Genomic DNA, 12,216 nt, shown 5'->3' with positions numbered 1-12,216 from the left:
GGGCCAGCCCCCTGCCACTGTGTCTTTTGATTGGAGAATTCAATCCATTTACATTTAGAGTGATTATTGACATTTGTCATTTCATCTCTTGTTTTCTGGTTCTATATTTCCATTATTTCTTTTCCCTTTATTTCTTACTGCCATTTCTGTTTGGTGGTTTTCTTTGATGGTTTTTGCAGTTTTCTCTTTATTTATGATCTGTGGCCCTGGTCTGATTTTTTATTTAGTGGCTATCGTGAGGTTTGTATAAAAGATCTCATATGTGAGATACTCCATTTTCTGAGAGCCCTGTCACCATTAGCCTAAGCAGGTTCCATCCCTTGCCCCTTCCCCTTCTATATTTTTGTTGTCACAAATTATTCTTTTTTGTGTTGTGAGTTTGTGACTAAATTGAAGTGTTTATAGTTTTTTGTTTTTGTTTTTTTCAGGAAGATCAGCCCTGAGTTAACATCTTCTGCCAATCCTCCTCTTTTTGCTGAGGAAGACTGGCCCTGAGCTAACATCCATGACCATCTTCCTCTGCTTTTTGTGTGTGGGATGCCTGCCACAGCATGGCTTGATGCATGGTGCCATGTCTGCACCTGGGATCCGAACCAGCAAACCCCAGGCTGCCAAAGCGGAATGTGGGAACTTACCCACTGCACCACCGGGCTGGCCCCATAGTTATTTTTGATCCTTTCCTTTCTTTTGTCTTTTATGTTATAATTGTTTTCTAATCGCTTCTGATATAGAACTGCAATTTTCTGATTCTATCCGTCTATTTATCTGCTTGCTCAAGCTTTTGTAAACCTTTACTTTTTAGTTTCAGATGGGAGGGCTCCTTTCATTGTTTCTTGTTAGGCAGGCCTAGTAACAATGAACTACCTTGGCTTTTGTTTTTCTGGGAAGCTTTTGTTTCTCCATCCTATCTGAAGGATAGTTTTGCTGGATAGAGTATTCTTGCCTGAAAGTTTTCATCTTTCAGTATTTTGAATATATCATTTCATTCTCTACTAGCTTGTAAGGTTTCTGCTGAGAAATCCACTGAAAGCCTGATAGGGATTCCTTTGTGGATTATTTTTTTCTGGCTTGTTGCCCTTAATATTTTTTGGCATTGACTTTTGCTGGTTTTATGCCTTTAAAAGAGAAGGTCTTTTTGCATTGATGTAATTAGGAATTCTGTTGGCTTCATGTACTTGTAAGTCCAATTACTTCTCTAGGTTTGGGAGGTTCTCAGCTGTTATTTCTTTGAACAAGCTCTCTCCTTCTTTCTTCCTGCCTTCTCCCTCTGGAATACCAGTAATCCTTATGTTGCTTTTCCTAATTGAGTTGAATATTTCTTGGAGACTTTCTTCACTTTTTTTTTTTAAATCTTAGTTCTCTCTCCTCCTCCACCTGGAGCATTTCTATATTTCTATCCTCTAAATCACTAATTCTCTCCTCCATAGTGTCAGCTCTATTTTTTATTGATTCTAAATTATTTTTTACCTCATTAATTGTCTTCTTCATATCCAGAATTTCTGTTTGGTTCTTTTTAGAGTTTCAGTCTCTTTGGCGAAATATTCCTTGTGTTCATTAATTTTGTTCCTGAGCTCATTGAACTGTCTCTATGAGTTTTCTTGTAATTCATTGAGTTTCTTTATGATAACTATTTAGAATTCTCTGTCATTTAGATTGTAAATTTCTTTGAGTTCAGGATTTGTTTTTGGAGACTTGTCATTTTCCTTCTGCTCTGAAGAGTTAATGTAATTCTTCCTGGTGTTTGATGAAGTGATCCTTTGCTGGCACATTTGTAGTAGTATCGGGTTGCAGATTCCACCTGCCACCACTGGGGGGGCAGGAACTGCGTTTTCTGATCCTGAACCGCCTGTAGGGAGTTGTACCAGTAGGACTTCTCTGAGTTTGCCCACTGGCCACAGCCACTTGGCAGGTCACACATGCACGTGGGGCCTATGTGCTCCACCACCAGGTCCCTCTGGTGCAGGACCACTGTGCTCCGCAGGGGACCAGCTGAGCTGGTGCATTGGGCGGGAGAGGAAGGTCGCTTTCTTCCATGTGCAGGCCGTCTGTGTGCTTTCTGGTGGCTTGACTGAGCTACTGTGCATGAGGAGGGCTCCTTCTCAGGGTCTAAGTCACGCTACTCAATGGGGAGCCTTCCCATGGGCGGGGCCGCTCCGGCACAGTGGATGATCCCACAGGCCAGGCTACAACTCCGAAAGTGTTCACACAGGCTGGGCTGCCCTCACCTCCTCTTACAGTCTTGCTGCCTGCTGTGTGAGGACCCACAACCTAGGTTGCTGCTGCTGGGGAGCAGAATTTCCTCTGCCTCCCAGGGATCCAGTCCACCTACCTTCAGGTGCATGGCTGCATGGATCTCTCAGACATCTTGTTGCGCTGTGCAGGGAATCCTCTGCTAGTTAATAAATGTCCATTTAGTTGTAGCTCAGAGGGGAGAGGCAAAGTGAACAACTCACTCTGCGATGATACTGACATCACTTAACACCCAACAACACACCTTCATTTCTTTTTTTTAAATTGAGTTTGTAGGACAAATAAGTTTGTTCTCAGTTTTTATGCTTACAAAAATATATTCTTTGCCTGTATTCAGTCAGGACTTTCCTAAGGGATGTGATTTTCTTTATTTGGAAGTAAAGTTTAACTTTCTTGAGGACCAACAGTAAATGTTACTTTGAATTAACATGTTTTCTGTTTTTTTCTTGTTATCTCTTTTTTGCTTCATAAGCAAAATCATTATATATAGATTACATGAGAACAGAATGTTTGATCTCTCCCTTGATGTGTTAATTATCACCTTGATTGCTGGATTATTTTACAGGCCAGTGGTAGTTATTCATTAGAAGTAGCAAGTGGGGTCGGCCCTGTGGCGCAGTGGTTAAGTATACACATTCCGCTTCAGTGGCCTGGGGTTCACCGGTTCGGATCCCGAATGTGGACATGGCACCGTTTGGCATGCCATGCTGTGGTAGGTGTCCCACATATAAAGTAGAGGAAGATGGGCATGGATGTTAACTCAAGGCCAGTCTTTCTCAGCGAAAAGAGGAGGATTGGCAGCAGATGTTAGCTCAGAGCTAATCTTCCTCAAAAAAAAAAAGTAGCAAGCAAGATATCATTATGTGTCTTCCTTTTGCCAAATTCATTTTAGAACTATTATGATTATATCACTAATTTTCAAAATTTTTCCAGCCATGAAACCCTTTCCTCAAACTTTTACGTGGAACCCCAACATGTAAATCAGATAAAGTGGAGCTTATCTGTTTGAAGCTGTGACAGAGACCTGAAGCCCCTCCTGGCTGTTGTGTCTAGTCTTCTAACCTCCTTCTCTTCCATGGAAATCCTAGAGCTACTTAAAGCATAGTTTGAGAGCCACTGATAGGTAATACTTTATAGAAATGCTGATAGCAAACTATTTTAAAATTGAAAGTGAAAAGATATTTAGACCCCAAATTGGTTGACACTTCCAGTCTATTCTCTTGTTGGGTGATAGAATGGTACCATGACAAATAACTGCCCAAAGAGCAAATAAGCTTGTACTAGAGTTATTTAGACAGAAATTGGATGTCTTCTTTTAAGGAACGTTGTCAAAGTGGTTCCTTTGTCAGTGGGAGGTTGGGCTACTGTTACATCTGCAGTCTCTTCCATACCATGATTCTCTGGTCTTAGGTGTCTACATTTATCCTACCTCATAAATATTTACTATGATGGAGGTCTGTTTTATCTTTCATTTCTTCAAATTTGTGATATGGCATATATCTAACAGGCAGTGTGTTTGGATGCAGGGGTACTGTTTAAACAAATAAGATACAATCTACCATTAAGGAAATAGAAAGTTGCTGTAAGGTTTGATGAGTTCAGTAATAGAAGTAAGCGTAGGGTGTTAATGGGAATCATATGAAATGGAAGGACCTAACCCAGGCCAGGTAGGGACTTGTCAGAAAAATTGCTAGCTTCCCCAAAGACTCCAAGCTGACTCTTTCAAGATGAGTAGACTTTAACCAGAAGCAAGTAGGGAAAAGTCTTTCCAGGCCAAAGGTCGAACATATACAGAGGCTCTGAAAGAGTACATGCCTTGTTTGGAGAACTGTTAAGTAGTTTAGTACGGCTGGAGCTTAGCATGTGAATGGGGACTGTTGAGTGAAGCCAGATGAAAAAGGACTGTGTTTGCCTTGCTTAGGAATTTGGGCTTTATCTTGAAAGTGATGTGAAGCGATTGAAGGATTTTAAGCACAGTAAATTACATGGTCAGATTTGTGTTTTAGAAAGCACTCTGGCAGTAGTCAGGAGAACAGATTGGAATGAACCTCTCTTGGAAGCAAAGAGACCATAAAGTAATAGGCTTTTGTAATAATTTAAGCAAAAATGTCTGAGGGAGGGTAGAACTGATGTGGTGGGTAGGAGAATGAATTCAAGATTTACTAAGGAGATTAAATCAATAGAGTTATTGGTCAGAGAAAGAGTGAATGCAAGGGTGACTTTCAGGTGTCTGACTTTGCCACCTGGGTAGGAGGGTAGTCTTTTTCGCTAAGAGAAAGAAATTAAGTAAGGAATCATATAGACTTTTTGCCTCAAGGTTCTTAGAGTGCCAACTTGAGCAAGGGTATAGGTGCTTCTTATTTTCTTATATTTGTATTTGGGTTTATTTTTAAAATGTGATATGAAAGAGTAACAGGATGTATTATCAAGGAAGGTATGGAATTCCTTTTGGAAGTCTATTAGATTAAGGTAGACTCTTATTTAAGGTAATTCAGGAATGGGTGATTTGCTTAAAGGCAAAGGAATGGACTACCTTTTGTCCAGTTCTTTGATTATTGAATATCTACTTTATATATTCTATAAATCAATTTTTAGTTGGGAAATATATTCATTTTTAGAAAATCCAGGGATTTTTACATTGCCATTCTGTCAGGATTTTTCTTTTCAGAGATGTGGTGAGATTGGTTTGTCTGTGTAAATTAGCTAATTTGATAATAGTTCTACTGTGGCATTATGTATTTTAAAACACAAAATGATTTTCCTTAGAATGCAAACTTTGATTTTTAAGTCTTTCTTTGGTGTCGTATGGGAATTAATGTTCAATCCTTGTTATTTAACACTCCTGACAGAGAAGATGTTTCCTTTATATAGCTTTGTCATATCATTTTCTCAAGTTGAGATCTCTTTTAGGTTGGTTGAGGTGCTTAAATCCTTCAGGGAAAGAATGTGCAATGCTCCTTAACAGAAAACTGGAGGTGCTGATTTCGTATTTTGAGATTTGTGCTGTAAAGGGATACTTATTCATTACCTTTATTCATTGGTTCTTGAATGTTCTGTTGTTATCAGTTAGGTCTTCTTTGTAGTTTTGTGATTTCTTCTGCACTTTTGAGAGCATTAGAGAAGTGCCTCTTGCAGTAACAAAACAAAAAACTGACTATAATTTAATGCTTTTTAATTTACAGTGTCAATCATGAGACTTGGACCATTGTCATTGAAAATTGTTACATTCTGATGTCATACAGCTTTGCAAGAAATTTCTTTACAATAATTTGATCTTAGTAGAACTTCTTCTTCAAGTATGTTTAAAGGAAACTTTATTTTATTCCTTTTTATAAAACATGTTTTATAAAAAGGCGATTATAGTCCCTGCTTTGCTTAGTGTCTTCTAATTGTAAGCCAAAAAGATTCCCTAAATTTCAGTGTTTCAGAATGGTTTTTTCCTAATAAGGATAAAAGTTTTCAGAAATTGTTAGCAGTCTATAATTTGGCGTACATGTACAAATTTCCTTATTCAGGAGTTAGAATGGATTTGAGAGGTAGATCAGTAGGGACACTACACATTGGATTATTACAATTAAAGTGCTTGAAGGTTCTTAGAATAACATCTCTTCAAATAGCACTAAGGTATTATTGTTTTACAGGAGCTAGTATTATAGTTGTTTTTTCAAAGAGTGAAATGATGTGTGTGTTTGAGCTTAGAGTTACTCTAAGAGGAAGTGCACTAATTGTTCATTTTGCCCTAAACCAAAATCTTTAATTTGGGACTTTAGTTTTTTATTAGTATGGTAATCAGTTTAATTTTAAATATATGAGAAGGAAATAAGTTCTTTTTCATATTTCTCTTACTCTGTCTACAGGTTGTGAAAATTAAAATGAACAAACTAAGGCAAAGTTTTAGGAGAAAGAAAGATGTTTATGTTCCAGAGGCCAGTCGTCCACATCAGTGGCAGACAGATGAAGAAGGGGTTCGTACTGGAAAATGTAGCTTCCCAGTTAAGGTAAGAGCTCATGTTTCTATACATCTAGATGTGGAAAAGAATTAACAGTCTATTGTATGTGAAACCCCATTAATTAGGACAATTAAAAGAGAACCCTCTAAAAACTAATCCCTTCATACTCTGCTTCAGTGGTAGAATTAATAAGCAGAAAAATATCGATCATAAATAGAGATCATAAATAGAGATTCTGGTATATAACCTGGAATCATTACAACTACAATCACCTCTGATGAGAATACTAATCCTGAAATATTTAAAAATCCTGAATTATCAGGAATCAAATTATTATCCGCAGGATATGCTTACTAAGTGATGGGGCACACAGGGGGCGTTCTCCTTTCTTGAACACAGGCCTGGTGTGTTCTAGAACATCTTAAATCAGAAGAGTTAAACCAAAAGAGGTTTTTTCTTTAATCTTGTGACTTTAATTGTATAGAGGTTGTTTAAACTAATGCCTTCATTTGTCAGATCAGAAAATGAAAGCTGAAACACTTTAAAAACATAGTGAAGTTCTAGAGAAGGGGGCGTCATACAGGTGCTTTTTTTACTAGACATTGGAGAAGAAGCATCATATTTAAGCTCATGGAAGAAATGTACATGCTGTACTGTTCAGTGAAAAGCAATTTATAATTATATGAGCATGCTGTGAGATGTATTAAGTGTGGGGGCAAAAATTAGAAGGAACTAAACCAAAATGTTAATATCTTGAAGAAAAAAATTTAGTTTAATATAAAATTTAACATTTTTGTCTATTTTCTGTGTACTCTTAAGTGTGAATTTTCTTATTCTGATTTTCTCCTCCTTTTTACTGCCTTAGTACCATTGATTAAAACATGGACGAAAACTTCAGAAAGGAAAAGAATCTGTATGACAGGAAAAGTGATTTGTAGACTCTATGGTTAAATAAATACATGGTTTTTATTTTATTTTTTGCTTGGAAAGATTCCCCCTGAGCTAACATCTGTTGCCAGTCTTCCTCTTCCCCCCGCCCCCCCAAAGCCCCAGTACATAGCTGTATGTTCTAGTTGGAAGTCCTTCTAGTTCTTTTGTGTGAGCCACCACCACAGCATGGCTACTGACAGATGAGTGGTGTGGTTCTGCGCCTGGGAACTGAGCCTGGGCCACTGAAGTGGAGTGCACTAAACTTTAACCACTGGGCCACCAGTGCTGGCTCTACATGGTTTTTAAAATACACAAATTTTTCCAGTCTTTTCAATAACTAAGCATTTTCCTAATCACTTAGCTTTGTCTATTTAACTTATTTGCTGAAATTTCTCTTATAGGAATAACAAACAAATATTTTAATTTTAAATGTTTAGTATGATATTAAAATATAAAAAAGAAAAAAACACCCCTCTTACATAAAAACTAACCCTCTTCTCTACCTACCCCCAACCCCCACCCACCAATAGTAGGTTCATTTTGATTACACAAGTTCAGTATTAAGTATATGGAAATGGATGCTTTTACACACTGTTGATTGCTTGGAGTATAAGCCTTACTTAGGAGGGCAGTTTGGAAATATCAGTTAAAGTTTTAAATGCACTTTTCATTTGACCAGCAGTCTTACATTCAGTTACATTTAAGTACATTCATAGATATACTGGCATAAGTGGTCATCTAGCATTGTTTGTAATAGCAAAAACTGGAAACAAGTTAAATGCCCATCATTCTGGGGTTTGATAAAGAAGTTATGACATCCGTTAAGTGGAATTCTTTGCCACTACTAAAAAAAGAATAAAGTAGATCTGTAATCGTATACATATTCGGTAAATTTTTTTTGAGCACCTGCTATGTGCCAAGCATATGCTAAGTGGTAAGCAAAGAAGATATAGTTCTTGTTCTTGTGGAGCTTATAGTCTCCCTGTGGGAGAGACAGACTTTAATTAGGTATATGTATTAATAATATAAGATTAAAAACTGAGATAAGAGCTTTTAAATAAGGGAGTCTGGTTCCTGTAAGAGCATGTAACAAAAAAACTTGACCTAGACTGGAGGATCAAGGAAGGCTTCCCTGAGAAAGTAAAGTTTGACCTGATAGGTAAAGATTGAGTAGGAATGAATTAGGTGAAAAGGTAGAGCATTTCAAAATTATGGAAAGTATGTATACATAGGCCCTGGTGGTAGAGGAAAGAGTGATATTAGGGAGCTAAAGGAAGACTGTAGTGTAAGAAGGTAAATGAGATGAACCTGTATAGAAGTACGACAGGGCTTTGTAGGCCATGTTAAGGATTTTGGACTTTAAAAGTAATGGGAAGCCATTAAGTGATGTGGTTTTTTCATTATTTATTTTATTGTGGTAAAATATACATAATGTAAAATTTACCATTTTAACCATTTCTAAGTGTACAGTACAGTGATATTAATAACATTCATATTTATATACAGTCATTGGCACCATCCATCTCCAGAACTTTTTATCTTCCCAAACTAGGAGTCTGGCTGCACTGTGGTTTGGAGGTAGCCCATAGTGGATGCAGGGAGTCTGGTGAAAGATTATTACAATAATCCAGAGGAGAAATAATGGTATACTGGACTAGGGTAGTGACTGTGGAGATGAAAAGTAATGAAGTAAATTGAGAGATAATTAAGAGATAAAGGCAACAGGAATTGGAGATGGACTGGATCTAGGCAATGAAAAAAGATGGTTTTAAGGATGACACCTAGTTTCTTGTCCCACACTGATAGAAGTGATGATCATTGACATAGGAAACACTGAAAGAATAGTCTTTGCATAAGCTCATACAGAAAGATGACTTTAGTGTATTACTAAGTGATAAAGGCAAGGTACAGAACAGCGTATGTGGTATGATTCTGTTTATAGTTAAAAAGAATAGAACATATATATGCTTATATGTATGTAAGAAATATCTGTAAGAAGTCACAAGTAACTTGGAATTACAGAATGAGAATAAAGCATTGGGGATCTTTTTTTTTAATTATTTTATTGTTTCCTTTTTCTCACCAAAGCCCCCCAGAACATAGTTGTACATTCTTAGTTGTGGGTCCTTCCAGTTGCAGCATGTGGGATGCCGCCTCAGCATGGCTTGATGAGCAGTGCCATGTTCGTGCCCAGGATTCGAAGTGACGAAACACTGGGCCACCGCAGCGGAGCTCACGAACTTAACCACTCGGCCACCGGGCCGGACCCAGGATTGGGGATCTTTTCTTTTTCAGTGTATATCATTTGGAACTAGTGACATTTCTTATCATGAGCATTTATCATACTTGTAATACATAAGCATATATATATTTTTTAAATCTCATTCACAGGATTTTGAGAGGCTGGTATACAATGTTGAAATAATTGAAGTACAGTTAATTGAAGCACTTCTAATTGGCTATGAAATGTATAGCTTTTAAGTATTTTGTGTGAGATAAATAAGGTTCAGTATCTTTCAGTATAATTCTCATTTGTCATAAGAAGGAGCCGAGTGGGATGTGCTTTAGAGATAAGCACATAAGATATAAGATTTATATCTTATGTAGGTAGGACAGCTTATTTAGGGTGTTTTCTGTATGATCTTTTCCAAATGGCCTTTTGAAATCCTTTCTACAAGACATTCGTCTCTCTACTATGTTGTGCCCTCCTTACCTGCCTTCCCTCCCCACTCCACCCCATCCCATTCCACACACTTACATAAAAGTGAACCATGATAGGATAGGAAAATCAGAACCTGAATTTTTTTTCCATGGCCTAGAAATAGATGCATTTCCTCAGTCAGATATGGCTGGGCAAATGATATCTCATCTGGCCTTACATTAGAGGCCGCTGAATTCTGAACTAGTGATGAATTGGTATAAAAAGTTTCCCATGTAGGCAACTGGTAGGGTGGTGGGCATGCTCACTGAAGATGAACACATTTAGGGGTAGAGAAGATGAGTTCCTTTTGAGGGGCCTATGAGACATGTACATGCAGATCCACACTGACCACAAAAGCGCCGTGAGTTTTGATTTTAAGGTTACAGGTAATTTTACTGAGTAGGCGAGTTTGCAAATATGGAATCCTTGAATAATGAGGGTTGACTATAGATAAATTATCATTGAAGTCATAAGTAAGTGAGATTGCCTACGGGAAGTGAGAAGAGGACCTAGGACAAAACCTGTAGAAGAGGGCCTAGGACAAACATAGAAGGGACAAGCACTGAAATAGTGTCTTCAAAGGAGAACAAAAATGACTAGCCAGAGAGGTAGAAGGGAATCCTAGAGAGTGTGCTCTCAGAAGCCAAGGTTTCAAGGAAGGAGAAAGTGGTCAAATGCTATAAAGAGATCAAATAAGAAATAAAACTTCATTAGATTAAAAATTTGAAAGTCTTAGTGACTTTGATGATAGCACTTAGAGTGGAGTCATGAGGATGGAATCTAGACTAAGGGGTGAATGGAAGCATAAGATAGACAGAGACAACAAATCTAGAGATGACTAGTTCAAGAAGTTTGTCTGGAAAGATTGTGTGAGGATGGGGAGGGGTGGAAGGGAAGTTACTAGAAGAGGCACAAGGAAACTTTGGGTGGTGATGGCCGTTTAGTATGTTGATTGTGACGATGGTTTCTCAGGTATATGCATATTTCAAAAACTCGGCAAATTGTATATTTTAAATATATATAGTTCATCGTATGTCAATTATACCTCAATAAAGTGGGTAATTATTTTTTCCAAAGATTGGCACCTGAGCTAACAACTGTTGCCAATCTTCTTCTTTTTTTTTCCTTCTGCTTTTTCTTCCCCAAATCCCCCCAGTACATAGTTGTATATTTTAGACATGGGTCACTCTAGTTGTGGCATGTGGGAGGCCCCCTCAACATGGCCTTATGAGCTGTGGCATGTCCGCACCCAGGATCTGAACTGGCGAAACCCTGGACCACTGAAGTGGAGCGCGCGAACTTAACCACTCGGCCACGGGGCCGGCCCTGGTAATTTTTTTTTTAATGAAAAAGTTTGTCTTCAAAGGAGAACAGAAAGGCAGAGTAGTAACAAGAGTGTGAGGTTGAGAAACTTTGTGTGTTTTGTTTGTTTGTTAACAGTTTTATTAAGTTTACAAACCATAAAGTTTACTCATGTAAAGTGTATAAATCACTAGTGGTTTGATTTTGTGTTGGATTTTGTTTTTAAGGAGAGATTTGAGCACAATTAAAGGCTTTTACAAACAATCATATAGAGAGTGGATTAGTTGTAGACTGGAGGAAAGATGCTGCTTCTATTTAAACAGTAGCAAAAGTGGAAAATAGGGAGTAAATATACTTAAATTTATGGTGTTGGCTTGAGATTGATGGACTTCTATTCTAAAGATATGTTTTCTCAAGGAAGTAGGAAGTGAAGACATCTGCAGAAGAGTGAAGAGAGAAGTTGTGGAATTAGAGTTTGAAGACAGTAGAATAGGAGATATAGAATATGCAATTACTAGAAATGGAAATGCAATTACTAGACATGGAAATGCAATTACTAGACAGTAATCAAGGGAAACTACACCTTGTTTGATCTCTGCCCTATATGTTTAAATATACTGGTTCCTATATACAACTATAATAATTTAGTATTAGAGTAACGGTTAATTGGAGTAAAGTAGGTTTCAAACCTTGTCTTACAATTCTATCTACTAGTATAATAGAGATAATTTTTTTGATGGAGGAGGAATTTTAATGTTAAAAGTGAAATATTACTTGTAAAAACTTAATCTAGTGGTTCTCAAAGTAAGGTCCCCAAAACCTGTTTACGGGATCCTGAAGTACTTTCTTTCCCAACTATACAACTGTGTGAAACTAGATTTTCTTTATATGCTTCAGCCAAAACAACACATTGCAGCAGATTGAATGTAGATGCAAAGATGAAAATTCAGTTTTCTTCTATTAGGCCATATATTAAAGAGATTTGCAGATGTGAAACAGTGCCATTCTTCTCACAAAATTTTTTTGTTTTGGAAAATATGGTTATTTTTCATTAAAAATCTTGTTTGTGTTAACATGTTTGTT

At 37.4% G+C, this 12,216-nt stretch overlaps 1 protein-coding gene across 50 annotated transcripts in view; it reads left to right on the top strand.

Annotated features, from left to right (window-relative positions):
• NUMB (NUMB endocytic adaptor protein) overlaps nucleotides 1-12,216 on the top strand; it is a 183,548-nt gene that overhangs the window by 115,810 nt on the left and 55,522 nt on the right. For all 50 annotated transcript variants that reach the window (XM_070250076.1, XM_005605302.4, XM_023628063.2 and 47 more), the window contains one exon: nucleotides 6,108-6,248. In XM_070250076.1, coding sequence (XP_070106177.1) covers nucleotides 6,123-6,248 — 126 coding nt within the window. In that variant the 5' untranslated portion in view covers nucleotides 6,108-6,122. The remainder of the gene's footprint in view (nucleotides 1-6,107; nucleotides 6,249-12,216) is intronic.

This window comes from Equus caballus, chromosome 24 (assembly GCF_041296265.1).
Source record: "Equus caballus isolate H_3958 breed thoroughbred chromosome 24, TB-T2T, whole genome shotgun sequence".
Classification (NCBI taxonomy): domain Eukaryota; kingdom Metazoa; phylum Chordata; class Mammalia; order Perissodactyla; family Equidae; genus Equus; species Equus caballus.
The sequence above is the reverse complement of the archived record's forward strand: the minus strand, read 5'-3'. Positions and strand labels throughout refer to the sequence as shown.